The sequence below is a fragment of the Cheilinus undulatus genome, linkage group 7 (genome assembly GCF_018320785.1).
Source record: "Cheilinus undulatus linkage group 7, ASM1832078v1, whole genome shotgun sequence".
NCBI lineage: Eukaryota > Metazoa > Chordata > Actinopteri > Labriformes > Labridae > Cheilinus > Cheilinus undulatus.
In genome coordinates, this window is record NC_054871.1 from 17,816,667 (window position 1) to 17,834,195 (window position 17,529).

The window sequence follows — 17,529 nt, forward strand, 5'->3', positions numbered from 1 at the left end:
GATGCCAGTAGCCTAGTTAATGTCAAGGTTTAGATGTTCTGAAGTATGAAATTGAGTTAGAATAGCTAATTTTAACAAAAGGACATGTTTAAAAGACAAAGAACCAGGACTAGGACTCTTTTAATTTCGAGATAAGCCAGTAAAACTCAGGCCTAAAACTGAAAAATAAAAGAAAATAATGCAATATGAAACAAAAAATTAATATCGAATGATGTGTTGTACTTTGGATTTATTTATGACCAAAAAGCGTCAAAGACTTTTTCTCTTTTCTGTGTTTCACGGTGATTAAAAAAGCGCCAAGCGTTTCCCTGGCAACGCAACCAGGAAGTTGAAGCTCACCGGTCAGTGGAGGAGTCGCTCCTCTTTAGGACAAAGTAAAAGTAATTTCCGGCCTACATGAAGACTTCTATGTTTCAGATATTTACAGAAGAGACCTTACTGTAACATTTCCAACGTGAGTCCGGGATGTCAGCGTCCCTGAGAGCCAGCTCAGCGCCGAATTCAGCGGGGCCGGAGCAGACACTGGACAGCACAGGTGACGTTACGGTTCTGTCTGTGGGGGGGAGTTACGCTAGCTCATTGTTCCAGTGCTCTGTTAGCAGATAAAAGAGGAGCAAACATAACAGTATCTTATATTTAGGAAATGTTTCTTAAACTGCAGTGGCACACATCACTTTACACAGCATTACGTTAGACATAAGAGCATCAAATGTTTGTTCAAAGGAGCCTAACGCAGCTGTCTGTGAGATAGAGACAAACAGAGGTCTGATCACCTCCCTGTTGATGGAAGATGGACGTTAACTTCGTTTGAGGCTTTATGGGAAAATATGAATACATCAGACCTGCCCACAGAATCTGCTGGGCCCCATGGGCCCGCCCTGGTTGGGATTCATTGATTTCTATAGCCTTTATGGATCAGTCGCAATGATGCTGGCATACTTTGTAGTATCTTTAAATGGGTTCTAATGTTGAAAATATTCTGAACCACTTTTTCACAGCCTCTTACCACTTTCTGGACATGTTTTGACCCCTTTTCGCCACTTTTCTGTCCGTTTCTGCCACTTTTAACCCCATTTTTTTTACCAGCATTTTCATACCAGTTTTGCCTCTTTTTGCCATTTCTAACTCATTTTCCCACTTTTAAGCAATTTTGGCCAATTTTTTTTTTACCCATTCTCACTATATTTACCCTTTTTGACCAATTTCTACCTATTTATGCCACATTTAACCAATTTTTGCCACTTTAAACCCCTTTTCCACCTTTTCCATGTACATTTTCCTCTTTGCCAGTTCTTACCTCCTTTTACCAATTTGAAGCAATTTTGGACCCTTTCATTGCTTATTATCTTCTTTTTACCTCTTTTTCTGTTCATTTTTACCTCTTTTTGCTGCGTTAAACTCATTTTTGCCACTTAATGCAATTTTTATTCTTTTTTTTTCCATTACAGTTTTCTCAGTTTCTTTACTTTATTATCTGGCATCATGACGTTTTTGTACTTAATAGCTTTGCTATGAAGTCTGACATTACTTTCCAAATGTAAATGTGCCCATCCACATTGTTGACATTACCAAAAATAGGTAATTCTGTATTAAACAGGGGTTTACATTTTGATGAAAGGTTGTATTGTACTGCAGGGTAAAATAATGAACAAATAATTTATTGTTTCTTTGATAAGAGTGGTTATTGTACAGGCTAAAAATAAAATATAGATATCACAAAAAAACTCCAAATAAGTTCAGTGGTTGGTATAATCATGTTTTCTTTAAATTTTACTTTATTTTGTCAGTGGCTGAGATGAATTGTCAAGTCCCAGCTGAGAGTAGAAAGGCACCTCTTCCTCCTGTCAACAGCCAGATCATCCCAACCGAACTGATGGTCAGCCTTTCCTCTACCGTCTGTAACAGGATTACTCTGGGGCACACTGCACACAGTCGACATTGCAAGGTACATTCAGGTCCCTTTACTATTTAAGGTGGCTGTTTCTTTTTGTGCCTGAGATCACTGGACAACAGTGGTGCTATGATTATTTTATTCTTTTCTATACAGGGCTGTGGAATCAGGCGACCAGATGCAGCCTGGCATCACCCCCTTGGTCGTAAAAATTATAAATACTTTCTTGAGCAGCCAACATCTGTGACTGGAGCTGGCAGGTCAGTGAGACAAATACAGAAAAACAGACATAGTGGTACTGCAACTAAGACCTGTTTCAGTAGCTTTAGTAGAATATTACATGCAAACTATTTATAAAAAATTTCATGGGTATACACCTAATTTACCCTCAAAGATGTTCAATGGCCCCTTCATTAAAGGATAACCACCCTGTTTTATTAGCCAAGGCCACTTTTGCAGCTTTAAATCCATTTTTGCCAATTTTTACCTTTTTTTTCAATTATTTAACTTGTTTCCCCTCACAGTTATCCCAAGTAATGCAAGTAATGAATGAATATTAAGACAGAGAGAACTTTCCCCCAGAAAACTTGTTTGCTGTTACTGTATTTAGTTTTTTTTAATTATTTTTGTTATTTTGGAGGGTGGTTGGTATACTGGCAGTGACTAATGCTCCTTGGCATGCCAAAGTTTGGGATGTACTGTATGAGGCTGAGACGACAACACGATTATGCTTTTTGAGTTAGTGCTCCCATATTCCTCAGCTGTGTTGTAGGTATTACACTAAAAAGCAATGCAGTAATGTACTCAGACTGCTTTTGATGGGGATTTAGAAGTGGGTATACTCTGTCTACCTGCATATACCCTACACTACACCACTAACTTTCTTCAGTTTTGCATTACCATAACTAAATACCTTACAAAGTCAGGCTAATTTTAGTGTCTATCTTCAGTTAGTGAAATTTACAAAAATAATCAAATGATTATAGATTAAACTCTCACATTTGACTGTTTGTAAGACCTAAAAGAGCTTAAAGAATGCAATTTTATTTTCTGTTGTGATGGTGTCTGTACAGGGACATTTCCTTCCTGTGTGACGCCACAGTAATGCAGAAGAAGTCAGAACCCCTCCCACCAGTGAGTGACAAGAGCGGCACCGAAGACACACAGGTGAACTGCCTTTAGTGACCTTTTAACCTTTGACAAGGTTAAAAGGCAATAGCAGGCCGTGGAGTATACTCTACTACAACACTGTTTGCACTGTTTGTGTTAAAGGATTACAACAGTGGTTACATTTTCTATGTCGTCTGAGAGTTCATGGTGTTGACCAGAAGTTTTAGATGATTTTTTATCATGCTTTAATCAGGTACAGTATCACAGCATGGTTTGGTAACCTGTCCGTGCAGTTAAAATCCAAACTGATGCGACTGGTTGACATTGCATGTAAATGAATTGGTGGTAAAAGCCACACATCACTGCAGAATATTTTTAACAGGCTGCTCTTAGGCAGGTTCAAAAATGCATTAATTCCTGTGTATATAAAGCCCTTAAGTAATAGCAATTAAGGCAGGACTGGCGATGGACTTGACTGAGATTTGTTTTTGCATAGTTGCACTGGTACTCAGAGAGTCTAATGGTATTTAGATTTTTTCATGTGTAATCTCCATGTTGTTGAGTGTTGTCTATGACTGCTGCATTGATGAGCAGCCGAAGACAAATTTCTCACTTTGTGGGAAAATAAAGTTTATCTTATCTTATCCTACTTATCTGAATCAGAGAAATGTAATGTAACAAAATCAACCACAAGGGATAAATAAAGGAGATATAAGGAGGGAAAACTTTAACTGATGACATTCAGATTCAGACCAGTCTTTGTTTAATTTGGTCCTTGTTGAAGTTAAAACATCTTTCTATTTTTCTTTACAACATTTGCATGTTAACATTTACATGTCAAGTGACTTTACTTCTGGAAAGAATGTTTAACAGTCATGGCAATTGGCATGATATTCACATTTATTGCCAGTCTTTAACAATCACACATTTGCATTCATTTGTCTTACAGGATTTGAGCATTTCTGAAAGTCTGATACCAGAGGAGTATCACATAGTGAAAAACAGAGGACTAAAGAGCCTTGAATTATATGAGGAGTGAGTCTGCTTTGTTCCAGTAATCCCCTTACAATGCTAACCAGACATACTCAACTTATTTTTCTTATTAATTCTCACTTTGCTTCTCTTCCTCAGTGCTTTCACAGTCCAGCTGCAAGATGGCGATCAGAAACTTCGGGTCTTCCCTTCACTGTGAGTTCATAAAGCAGGAGTAAATTAAATTAAACTATTATACTTAATCTGGAAGTCTTCATCTCATCAAATCCTGCCTCGGGAAAATCATTTGGCAAAGTTCTGGGAGAATGAAGGCAGAGCGTTTTCAAGGAAAGCCCTTAGATGTGTTGTAATGCAGATTTGTGTGTATGTTCCCTACGGCCAGGAGACCTAGTGGCAGACTGGAAGTGGTGCAGCTGATGAGGGTGATGGATGACATGCTGGAGAAGGCTGGAGTGGATCAGCAGAGGGAAGAGCTGACTGAAATCTCTCAGGTAAGACAAACTGACCAGCAGAATATAAAAACATCCTTTTCAAGGCCTGTGTGGCTGTTGCTTTCAAGTGCTGGTCTGTCATACGTACTGGTGATAGTCTTGATGGCATTACTACGTGTCTAGTAAAAAAGAACATGCAATTTTTGCCATAGCCAAGTAATGTTTAAATACATTTCTTAAGAAAAACAAAGCACAATGACAATGAAATGTCTTACAGATGGAGCAGTTGTTGGAGCTGGTGAAGGTTGAGCAAAACATCTACAACATTGTTTTCCATGAACTGATCAGACAGGTCAGTGTGAACTGCTCTGAGAGAGGAGAACTGCTCGCCAAACTCAGGTTTGCAGCCAACACATTGGGACACAACCTGAATGAATTGTTTTCTTTGGTGCTCCACAGGGCTCAATGCTTGGATCATTACTTTTTGACTTCTATTTGCTCTCACTCCAGAGGGTCATTAATTAACACAATATATCATACCACTCATATGCTGACGACACACAACTGTACATTTCTATTTACTCTGGTGATCTTACTGATCTTCAGTAAATAAACGTCTACATTGCATACAGGATATTAACAGTTGGATGTCAAAACATTTCCTAAAACTCTAACCCAGAAAAAACTGAAATACTTGTTGGCCCCAAAAAACAAAGAGCACAACTTCAATTGCATCTAGATTCAATATCCATGAAATACAGTGAGCACGTTAGAAATCTTGGCCTCAATTTTTCACTCAGAACTTAACTTTGAAAACCATATATCCAGTATCACCAAAACAGCATTCTATCATTTGAAAAACATATCCAAACTCAGATCATTCATCACCCAAAATGATGCAGAAAAATTAATCCATGCATTTGTCTCCATCAGATTAGATTACTGTAATGCACTGTGTGCCGGTCTACCAAAACAATCACTTAGTAATCAACAGTTATTCAATACACAGCGGCCAGAGTCCTAACACACACTAGGAAATATGATCATATCACTCTGGTCCTCAGAACACTCCACTGGCACCCCGTACAATTCAGAATCACTTTTGAAATCCTCCTACTAGTCCATAAAGCTCTCAATGGTTCAACCCCTGAATACACTTCTGACCTGCTGACAGTCTGCAACCCAACCCGACAGGTGAAGGTCTTTTAGCCATACCTAGAATCAGAACGAAGCCTGTTGAGGGAGCTTTCAGTTACTTTGGTCATTTTCTCTTAAACAACCTCCCTGCAGACCTGAGGTCTCTCACTACTGTATCTTTATTTAAAACTAAACTAAAAACATACCTATTTTCCAAAGCATGCAAATAACTTCTGTAATGAAATGTGCTATATAAATAAAGTTGCTTTCTTGCTTAAGGGAGTTTCCCCCCAAGAAGCATTCTCCCAGCGTGTCTTGTTTTTGTGTATATAGAAAGCGTTACCAGTCTCTGATCGAGCGGATCCCGCAGTGTTTGAAGGCTCTACATACTGAGGCAGCGGCACAGCGGGCTCTTGACCGCCGGCTAACTGAGGAGATCTACCACATCAAGACATCCATGCAGCAGCTCAGCATGTATGAGGCTCAGGCTGGTTGGTTGTAAATGTGATGAACAATATTAGCATGCATTGTGAAGCACTGAATGAATGTATGTGCAGAGTCAGTTTTTATTAAAAACTGTGAATGGTGTCTGTTAGCTCATTATGTGTAAATCTTTGGATATAAGGTTGTTTTCTCTTTATAGGGAGCTTTCCAAAATCAGAGAGCATGACGCCTTTGTGTCCCAGCAGGCAGAGCTGGCTCGCCGGCAGCTGGCAGGAGCACTCAATCAGACTAACACCAGTGCAGAGTAAGTCCATTTTAAGACCAAATCAGCCACCTTACATGCAGTCTAATTCATGTTTTCACTAAGCTGATGCATTGTTGTTGCAGTTGCAGCTCGAACATTGTGGACACGGTTTATCTTAGCACACTATTTGTATTTTAGATCTTACCTGCAATAACAATCAGTTATGTATAACTGAATATGATGTCAAAGTTGTTAAACATTTCATCTATAGAGCAGAGAGCACTCTGGTGTTAAAGCTGTGTAGGAGTGAAAATATGACAAGGTCTACTCTCTCACATGGTACCTGTCCTCTTCTCAGTGTGGTCCAGGGCTACCATGAGCTGTATGAGCTGCAGAGGACTCGCCTTGAGGCTCAGGTGCTTCAGATGACTGAAGAGAGAGACTGCTGGAGCCATCTCACCTTCTGCCTTGCTCTCAAGGTAAGTGAGCCTTAGTTTTTTTTTTTTCTTTTAACTTGACACTTTCTACTCAAAGATGCTAAGTCAAAGATTTTCAGATCGATTTGGATTTTTTGAAAGTTGAGTTATTTTTCTGTGATTATCAGGTGATCAGTGTAAAGAAGCTGCAGCTGATGAGTCAGCTTCACATTAGCAAGCAGAGTTGGTCGAAGACAGCAGAGCACTGCATCCTCTATCTCTCTTCAAAGGTAACCATGCTGAAAAACACCCTAAAGTCACACATATCTCTGTGTGACTTTTGAAACATGATTTGTGGTTCAAATACACTCTGACTATGACAGTTACCATCCTGCTGTAGGATACAGAGGACCTGAATATCATAATGGAGCTATATAACTATTGGAAAGAGCTGCTGACTACTCTAATGTCTCAGATGAAGAAGAGTGAGCATGCTCAGTGTGAACAGATCAATGCCATCCAGCAAGGAATCAGCAAGTGGCTCAACTTCTGCAGCACACAGAACAAGTAAGGGCGGTTAACACATCAAAGGAGATCAGTTATTTTTTGTTTGAAAATGAGTGTTGTTACCTCCGCCAAGGAGGTTATGTGATCAGCAGGGTTTGTTAGTTAGTTTGTTAGTTTGTTTGTTAGCAACATAACTCAAGAAGTTATGGACGCATTTTGATGTCATTTTCAGGAAATGTCAGAAATGGCATAAGGAAGAACTGGTTAGTTTTGGGAGTGATCCGTATCACCATCTGGATCCAGGAATTTTTTAAAGGATTCTGTATATATAAGATTCTGTATATATGGCTAATGGCGGAGGTCTGCGCTCTCCGAGTGCTTTTCTAGTTTTTTTGTGTTATTGTCCCAGCGTAAATAGATATTACAATGAAATGCTGCAAAATGTAAAATGGTATACCTATAAAAATTTTGTTTATTTTATATGGATAAGTTCACTCTACCAAGATTACAGCGTAAGCCTGACATGAAATATCTGTTAACACATATTCTAAAGCTGTAGTTTCTTCAACTGGTGGCAGGACCCAAAGGTGGGTTGCAGAGCTGTTTTCAGTGGATCATGAATGATTTCCTGAAATTAAGAAAATATTGTGGAAAAAAAGGCATTCAGGGACAACTATAGAGATTAAGGGATGGTTGCCTTAAAATGTGTTCCATTAACTCAGAAAAATAGAGCTGAAAAAGCTAGCTTTTGGCTTTTTAAGTTATTACAGGTCTTTTTTAACAAACTTTTCCAGTCTTCCAGTGTATTGTTGTTGTGTAAGTGAAAACATAAGCATACCAGCCCAATCCTGGCCTCCCTCCATTTATTTTTCATTTATTTAAGAATTCATTTTGAATTTTTATTGTTTGCTAGTGTTTCTTGATTGTAGATCTTTTATTAAGAATTTTTAATTGATTTTAAAGTGCTCTTATTTGCTTTAATGCCTCTTTGTTAATTAATATTTTTATTATTTGTTTTAGTCTCTGTATAGCACTATGATATATGTTGACATTTTTTAAATTTATATAAATAAAGTGGATTGGTTTGGACTAAAGCATTATGCGAAGAAAAAATACTTTCTGATAATAATGTCATTTTTTGATGTAGAAGCAGCAACACAAACTGTACTAAATGAAACACACGTAATGATATCCTACTGTACTGTGTGGACAGTTCTAACTTGACTAACTAAGTGAGTCCTTACTACTTCTGAGTGGTAAGGTGCACATAGTTGGGAATAGCTACTGAGGGGTAATCCGTCAAACTTAAGTTTTTAACAGGTAGAGAGCATACATCAGACTCTTCATCCTGCTGTTTATTTATAAGTCACTACACAGCAGTGTATTAGAAAGCATTGTATGTGAAGGTATCATCATAAGGCCTCAAGAATGTTATACACTCACAGGAAGTTCTACCATAAATTTTATATTTCTATAACACTCTAGTGTCCCTATTAATGCAGTTTAAGGAGATTTTTCTTCTTCTTACAATTCTTTTTCTCCTCTTTCAAGAAATCCTAATCCCAAATATGAGAAAACTACACTGGAAAAGATTCATTCTCATTTAAAGGAGTGGTCAAATGTAAGGCACTGCATTTAATTCCTGTGTATGTGTGTGTTTTTCTTTAAAGTGTTTTCTGATATCGTTTAGCTGATAAATCTCACCTGTGTCCGCCAGTTCATGCTTCCAATCTTTCATAAAATTTTTCATCCTTTGCTTCCTGTCTTCACTCAGCTAGCTTGTTTTTCATCTAATCAAACTGCTCAAACTCTCACAGGTAATATCTTCAGTCAAATCAGCTCCGCGTTTTCGGAGTTTATCAAACTCTTATGTATCTGCTGTCTCTTTCTTCTTTCACTCATTTTATTTATCTCACTGATCTCTTATCACTTGTTTATCTGTTTGTACAGTAATCATAGAGCTTAAATGGGTACCTGATACTGACAGGCTGAGTTCATTTAAATTAAATCCAAACATCTATTGTAAACATTCTGCTCTGGGTCTAATACCATGCTGTATGTCTCTGTTTCCCTGCAGTCATTGACCCTCCTGTGTGAGTGCTACCAAGGTGAGCAGCTGCTCTCTTACCAGCAGACACTGGGCGAGCTCACTCGTGTCCAAGAGAAATGGCTAAATCTGAGTCTCGAGCTGTTCAAAAGACATCCTTCCTCTGACGGTGAAGCCCCTGGAGGCCAGCAAACCATAGAAGAGCTTGACAAGTACCTACCTGAGCTCCTCAAACAGCTGGACGCACAAGTCAGTGGAGAAACTGGTGAGATCCAGCGAGACACAATATATGTGCTCTCTTGGTTTTTCTAATTTTTTAATGACAAGAGTTGAAGCTGATTCCAGACATGTTGTTTCAGGGAGCTATGGACAGATAAGGTCACTTTTTAGGCTCGTTGAGTCATGGGTTCCTAAGCTTGGTGCAGTGATTGACAGGCCAGAGATGATGCCTGTCTCTGATTGGTCAAAGCTTGAGAAGGCTTTACACAACTGGCAGATTTTGACAGAAGACACCTTGAAAAACTTCACCAACATGCAGACGGAAGACAAAATGGATGAAAACAAGCCTAACATATGGTAAGTTTACTATCCTGAACATGATCAAATGTTATTCTCTCAGGTCTGAACTTTATATGTTGAACCAGGCTTAAAATAACTGGTTTGATGGATGGATGCTATTGAAAGTTCTCTTGTTCATCAACATTATTTATTTAAATTTGTTTAAAGCTTAAGATTTTTACTAAATAAAGTTCATATTCCTCAAAAACACTTTCTGGTAAGGATTTAGTATGATTACACTTCACTGAAAATGTTGCAGTTCCTTAGAAACAGTCCTACTGTTTATGATGAAATATCTTTGAGTAGATATAGATATTGAGGCTACATGTGCATTAATACAGTTAGAATGAGATAAAATCACCATTCTCTTTGTCTTTGTTTGGTGTGTAACAGTAAAGTGACAGAAAGTTTGCTGACCAAAGTAAAGGAGTTTATAACTTACGTGTCCAACTTTTCCAATGGTGAGAACCAAAGGCTCAGTGAAGAGGTAAGTAAAATGTTTTCATCAAGCATTTGGGTGTCATTTCAGCACCTGGAACTTGGTTAGAACCATAAAGAAGTTCATGTTAATGCTTTGCCTCATTTGAATAATTTGGTGTTCATAAAGTGACATAGTCTTTACTTTGACTCGAAGCAATCTAGGGATGCACAGTTTCACATTTTTGCCAATATCAAATATTCCAACGTATCTAAATTTATTTCAGTTGATACCAAAGATACCATCTTTTGTTGTAAAGAACACCAAGGGGCCAGCTGGTCATAAGCCTGACCATGACATTATGCCCGACTTAGAGCTGGACTTTACAACTGACTTTAAGTTCTACTTTGTGCATCAGCTGGACTTAAGCTCTGTTTAAGGTTATGTATGGGTGTAACTTTTCATACCTTAGATGGAGCTGGCGTAACATATAAAGTTGTACTTAACCAGTGTATTGTGAACAGAGACCGCACAGCCATGGTCATTAAATGTTGAAAACACGATGGAAGCACACTTTGTGAACAAATGTTATCAGGGTAAAGACATTGAGACAAGAGACAGGAGAGCTGTCTGTGATCACACTATAAACTTTTAAGTTTACAGCTAACAGAAAAGCTTCATTTAAGCAGACAAACTCTGTTTAGATAACAGAATAGTGTTATTAAACACTATATAACATGTCACTGAGGTGTTGTAAAACTGAGCTGTTCCCGCCCTGCAGGTGCTGATTCTCTTAGTGGGTCCCAATCATCTATTTAAAGGAAATAGTGGCATGCTATTTAATAAATAAACCTGAAAGGCCCTAATTTGATTGAAAAGACTCTGTAATTCCAGACAGCGCAGCAGGACAGCCATGATGGACGTTTTAAACTTCTTGAGAGACACTTAAATAATTATTAGACAAAATCATGCCTGTTTACAGGACGTGTTTCTTTTGGCTCTACAAAGAAGTAATGACACATTTTCCTTTGGTTTAATTAATTTAAATCTTCTAACAATAGTCTAATAGAAGTTGAAACAGGAGGGAAGTGTGTTACTTGGCAACACTCACCTTTCTGTGAACATTCACATGATCACGCATAGTAATACCAGGTGTAGCTACGACCATTTTACGTCACACTTGATGTAAAATTGAGCCTAAAGTCAGTAGTAGCCATGTTGGACATAGGAGATAAAAGCAACTTAATTTACACCCAGTTGGTGCACTTGGCCCTAAGTGTCTCTATTACAAAGAGTCTGTGTTGAGTCACAATGAGCCTCCTTGAGTGTGTAGCACTCTAGGCAGAAACCTACACCTGATGGTACTCTTCTGTACCATCAGATATATAGACTTTAAATATTGGCAGAAATGTGCATATCTGCTGATGCTGATATTTAACTGCTAATATTGTGCATCCCCAATTCAGTCATATTATGTTTTTTTAGATTAGTGTTATTATTTGTGTTTATAAAGCAGATAAGGATGGATATTTGTGCCCAATTTTGTCATGCTGCCACAAATGAATCCTGCTGTTGTACAACACAGCCATCTCTCGTGTGCAACTGTTTGCACGTGTTTTTTAGGGAAATGATATTAACCAAGCAGGATGGGGAGCACCAGCTTTTCTGGCTGTAGCCTTTTTAGTTACAGGACATACTCTAATGATAAAATGCTTTTAAACTTCTTTTTTCTTCACCCCTTCTGTCTTTACTGTCAGCATCTTTTCCTAAATTTCTGTCTTTTGTGGATCTTTACAACGTAAGAAACATAGTTCCAGGTATCCTTCTTTTTTTTGAGCTTTATTGTTTTTCTTCTCAGTTGTTTCTGTTTTTTCCTGTACAGCCTCACAGTTACTGTTACCCCTTACCTGTCCAGTGTAACTCCTTCTTTTTTACTACTGTGAGCCTCTTCACTAAAGCTAGTGTGATTTTAGTCACAGTGGTTGTTGAGAAATAGGGGACTCTTACACTCAGTATGTCTTTTTCCTTTCATTCAAGCTGTCATTTTGCCTTTTAATGTTCAAAACAAGCCAGCTTGAGTTTTCAGGTCTCTGCTCCCTCCAGATTACTTCTATTCACATGGCGCAAACACGGTGGATGCTGGATCTGTTGCTCCTCATGGTACCTAATCATGATGAGGATCAGAAGGAAGTACAAGAACAGCACACCATGATGAACATCTCAGTGCAGACTCTGGATGATGATGCTGAGATACTGGGTGATAGACTGGATACTTTTTCCAAATACATCACCAGGTAACACAGTTGAACTATTTTTACCATATAAGTTCACCAGAGTAAGAGAACAGCAGAGGGCAGTTGACTCATAGGAAATATTTGTTCGTGGCCACAGTTCGTGCAGGCTGATTGTTGAGGAGCAGATTCAACAGAACACCCATGGCGCCAGTGGTGAAAATGAAATGAACGAGTGTGCAAAGCTGCAGGTGAGCAATCAAGGATGCATGCTTCACAGAGGACAGTCTTTTCTGCCAACACAACTAATTAATAACACTTATGTGGAAAAAGACAAGAGTCCAAAAATCACAAAGCTCCAGAAGAGGGAGCCTGAGTGCAGTTGTAGACAAGGGTAAAATAAAAAAGCAGCCAACATCTTTGTTGTGTTTTGATTTTCCACAGAGGGAAGGCACCGATTGGGTGGAGATGAGCAAAATCCTGCTCATAGGTCTGAAAAGTCATTTGGAGGTGCCTGTCACCCAGACTGTTCCTGCTGCTACCAGTGCTGTCCCAGTTTCTCCAGCAGACAGCATGAACACTGTGGTGAGAGTTCAACATATTATTATGATCAGATTGGATTTATTTAGGGTGACTACCTATATTTAATCATTATAAATACAGGTGCTTCTCAGACAAGTTTTTTTTTTAATTTAGTTAAAGTGAAACTTCCTTATATTCTAGATACATCTCATACAAAGTGAAATATTTCAAGATCTTTTTGTTTACATCTTGACAATTACGGCTTACAGTTCACAGAAATCAGGTCAAAAGATTTATGATACAGAAATATTGACCTTCTGGAAAATTCAGCTCATTTATCCACTCAGTAATTTATTGGAGTTCCTTATACACAAATTACTGCATCTATGTGATGGAGCCCAATAGTCTGTGACACTGCTAGGTTTTTATAATGTCCAGGTTGCTCTGATAGCAGCCCTCAGCTTGAGTCTGGTGTCTCTTATCTTCCTCTTGACAATACCCCAGAGATTCTCTATGTGGTTCATGTCAGGTCAGTTGGCTGGCCAATCAAACACAGTAATATCATGGTCAGGCAAACCAGTTTCTGGTAGTTTTGGCTTCACTGCGGGCAGGTGACAAGACATGCTGAAAAAGGAGATCAGTTTCTCCATAAAGCTTCTCAGCAGATGGAAGCATGAAGTGCTCAAAATTTCGTGGTAGAGAGCTGACAGTGTTGACTCTGGACTTGATAAAGCACAGTGGACCAAGAGCAGCAGATGGCATGGCGCCCCAAAACATTGCTGACTTTGGAAACTGAAAATAATGGATTCCAAGCAGCATGGATTCTGTGCCTCTCAGATCTTCCTCCAGGCTCTGGGACCTTGATTTCCAAATGAAATTCAAAATTTACCCATAAGTACTTTAACCTGCTTATGTTGTCAGTCCTCTGAAGGATGAGCTCATCCCTGGTGCTTTTGCTCCTTTTCTTATCACACCTTTCCCTTCCAGTCAACTTTCCATGAATATGCTTTGATACAACACTCTGAGAATAGTCTTTTGTGGCTCACCCTCCTTGTGAAGGTTGTCAGTGATTGTCTGATTGTGGTTGTGTGTACTGAACAAGAGTGAGAGAATGACAGCTCAGGAAGCCTTTGCAAATTGGACTCTTCCACAATATTCAAATATTTTTAGAAAGTGAATTTTCGATTTTTGTGAGCTGTAAGCCGTAATTATCAAGATTAAAGCAAAACAAGACTTGGCATATTTTATTTTGCAAGAGATGAATCTAGAATTTCTAAAAGTTTAACTTTTTGAAGTAAATCACAGGACAAAACAAACTTTTACATAATATTCTATTTTTTAGCTGTACCTGTATTAGGTATATTATGTGGCTTCAAAGCAATACTTGTGGTAAACAGGTTAACTTGAGTTACCTCTTAAATACTGGAGAAATTAGTTGAATGCCTGGTGTCAGAACAATGATAGTTGTGTTATCACTGATATGTGAAACTGGCATCAGTTTTTAAAAATTTATCTAGGAATATAGTTTATTAGCAAAAGCCTAATTGAGAGTAAGAATCTCATTTACAGGAATCTCTTGGTCAAGACAGACTGCAGCATATTTAGCATTTAGCAGGGTTTCAGACATAAAAACCACAAATCAACACCAATCCGGGGTCACAGAGGAGAAAGACATCGGTCAAAGCTACAACCTGATGCAATGTGTTTCAAAACCTTTGATTTACTTGTACAAAGATACAATACTACCACCCTCTCAGACACACATTTTCCTGCAGCAGATCCCAAGCCACAGGAGTGGCAGATCACTGAACATTACAGCAATACAAGTTTAATAACTGGTATGTTTAGAGTTTATGAGAGGAATGTAATGAGAAATCCAGGCATTTTTTCTTGGAATCAAAGAACAGTTATATATATAAATATATGTATATACATATATATATATATATATATATGTATATATATATATATATATATAAGATTACTGACTGTATATTTTGAAGAGGCATTCCAACAAAATCAAGGGGACTTTTTACAATAAATATCACTGTGCCTCAGCCAGGAGTTCTGAGTACTTTTACATTTACAGCTCAGCTGCAGCCTCGTGCCTAAAACCAAATCACAGTATCGAGGATAATTAGAACATCACCCTCTCTCATATGATTTTGCTCAATTGTGAGTATGTTTGTTTTTACAGGCAACCAAAGAGCTTGCAGCAGAGCCTACAGCAAACAGCAAAGTCAAGCATGAGCCAGAGGTGGACCAGACAGAGGTCAGTACAAGTTAAAAGTTTAGTTAGTCTTGTTTTATTTTATTAAATGTTTTTTTTGCTTCATATGAAATAATGTTGATGTAACTATACATCATTGACTTAAAAGACAAATGGCACCATTTTTTTCTGTGGTTTAAAACAATCTCCTATTTATATTTACTGAGTTGAGAAATGGGCCTTTTGAAGGGTTTGGATGTGACTTCTTGATTAATTTTTTTTTTGTGTCACCATTTCCTTCCACTGTATTTCTGAAAGACTTGACACTGTCATTTTTTTCCTTGTAGTCATAGAATATGCTCTTAAAACAGTTGATGAAAGTCTGTCCTGAAGAAGCCAAAATTGTAAAATGCAACAGTGGAATTAGGCACTCCTTTTAAAGGTTACAGAGCTGTGTCTGAGAAAGTCAAAAAAAGCATCAACCATCCACAAAACCTCTTGTGCCTTCAAGTTTAGGAATGAAAAAGATGAACATTGTTTTTGTCCTGCAGGGGGAGCCCAAAGTTTGTGAGAGCCCAGCGGTGAAGCTGATTGGCTATGATGGACACATTGCAAGCAGAAAACTGAGAGAGAACAGGGTCCACCTGAATGGGGTCAGACCACAGTACCACTAACTTTCTCATCATTGTTGCAGTCATTGTGTTTTACTGTCTATCTCTCTTATTGTCCAACTGTCTCTCTGTCAGACTGAGGAGCTGGTGGTGTCCCCAGCAATAGATGATGCCCAGAGAGCTTTTAGTGATCTGACCACAGTGGGATTACTGCAGCAGGAACTGCAGTAAGTTCATCTTCACACTGATGATGGAATTAGTTGGCAGGATATGTCAATCACATACCAATATAGAAATATGAACACGTGATAATATTTCACTCAGGACTGCTTTACCAAGAAACACACATGATTTGCATTTATAGATAATTTTCTTTATGAGCAGTAATTAAATTGCACTTATTGCATTTATTTATAATTGGTGGTGTGGCTGTTCTGGAATCTCCCTCCCCTTCTAAAAGCCTATATGGAAAGCGTCAAGCAGGAACAGCACACATTTCTGCCTTTCAGCCTACGAGGAAAGCCTGAGGCAGGGAGAGAAGCAGCAAAAAACCCAGTACAGAGCAGATATTATTGACAACAGAATGACACTGATTAAGTCAGAAGCAGAATGAAGGAGGAGCTGGGGTGGAGGAGGGTTGCAAAAAAGCAGCATGCAGAGGGAGCAGCAAAGTGTAGCCAGGCTAGAGCAGTTTAAATATGGTAGCATGAGTGCAATTAGCCAATTGTTTACTAAGGGTCAATCAGCTGGACGTCAGCTGATGAGAGCTTGCGTAAAATCAACTCATCTCAATTATATGGCAGTGCTTGACTCCTTGACCTACGTGAGCTAACACTATACACTTGATATTTCCTGTGTTCCTTTTTACAAGGACAGTGGTGAAATTATGAATGTACAGTATACTAAGTTTGGGAAAGACACGTCTTTCTAAAAACTTGCCAGTTGTGGTTGAATTTTTTGTTGTAGTGTGTTGTTCAGAACATCTAGTTAAATTTCTTTCCTTGATCTCGTTAGTGATTCAGAGCTGCGGGTCCAGAGTGCTGAGCAGCGGGCCCTGAAGGCTGAAGAAGACCTGCAGAGAGCTTTAGAGAAAATTAAGGACCTGGAGAGACAACTGCAGGGTCGGTCCAGTCTGGAACCCAAAAGTACAGAAGGTACAAATCATACAAAATATTATGCAAACCTAGAGCTGCTGCAGAGGTGTATTAATATAGTGTTAAAACATTGGTTTGGTGCAGAGAAGAAGAAAACTCCACCACCTCCAACACCACCAGTAACAACCCCAGCTCCTGCAAAGAAAAGCACAGCTGAGACCAAACCATCCAGCAGCAGCAAAAAGACCAAAAAACGATGACCTAACGGGATCAGGAAGTGTTTCAACTTTTTTCAGTTGACTGTCCAGTTACACTTTTGGCAAACTATTTATAGAACAACGTTTAGGCTTTAATGTGCGTTTGCTGTATTTATTCTTTGATTGAAGTCTGTTGCAGTAAGATCAATAAACCAAAAAAGGACAGCTGATCAACTAACTGTCTCAGCAGTTTAGAGAAGTGGCGTAGATGGTTAGTTAACAAAAAAGAAGAAGTTTGATCAACCACCCTTTTCATCAATATACTTTCCAGACCTATTTCCAGTATTAGTTGTCCCATGTTCAAACTGTTTGGCTATGATATTTAACATAGTGATTTCTCTGTTTATTGAATGGCTTATTGTGCTTGCTTAAACTTGTCTTATTTATTTAAATTCATGTAAAGGTTAAA

General features: G+C 38.5%; 1 protein-coding gene across 2 annotated transcripts; it reads left to right on the plus strand.

Annotated features, from left to right (window-relative positions):
• The first annotated feature begins 415 nt into the window (after positions 1–415).
• axdnd1 (axonemal dynein light chain domain containing 1) lies at positions 416–17,476 on the plus strand. Of its 2 annotated transcripts, none has more exons than XM_041791974.1 (25): positions 416–535; positions 1,788–1,945; positions 2,048–2,151; positions 2,965–3,058; positions 3,951–4,036; positions 4,133–4,189; positions 4,377–4,485; positions 4,703–4,824; positions 5,896–6,036; positions 6,206–6,310; positions 6,609–6,729; positions 6,855–6,956; positions 7,067–7,233; positions 8,725–8,794; positions 9,251–9,485; positions 9,580–9,796; positions 10,172–10,265; positions 12,300–12,490; positions 12,588–12,678; positions 12,872–13,012; positions 15,147–15,221; positions 15,710–15,811; positions 15,905–15,996; positions 16,784–16,923; positions 17,008–17,476. In XM_041791974.1, exons 1-25 carry the CDS (start codon positions 466–468, stop codon positions 17,121–17,123), a joined length of 3,000 nt encoding a protein of 999 aa, XP_041647908.1. In that variant the 5' UTR covers positions 416–465; the 3' UTR covers positions 17,124–17,476. The 2 variants fall into 2 exon arrangements, with proteins under 2 accessions (XP_041647908.1, XP_041647909.1); XM_041791975.1 differs by having other exon boundaries at positions 16,784–16,914.
• The last annotated feature ends 53 nt before the right edge of the window (positions 17,477–17,529 follow it).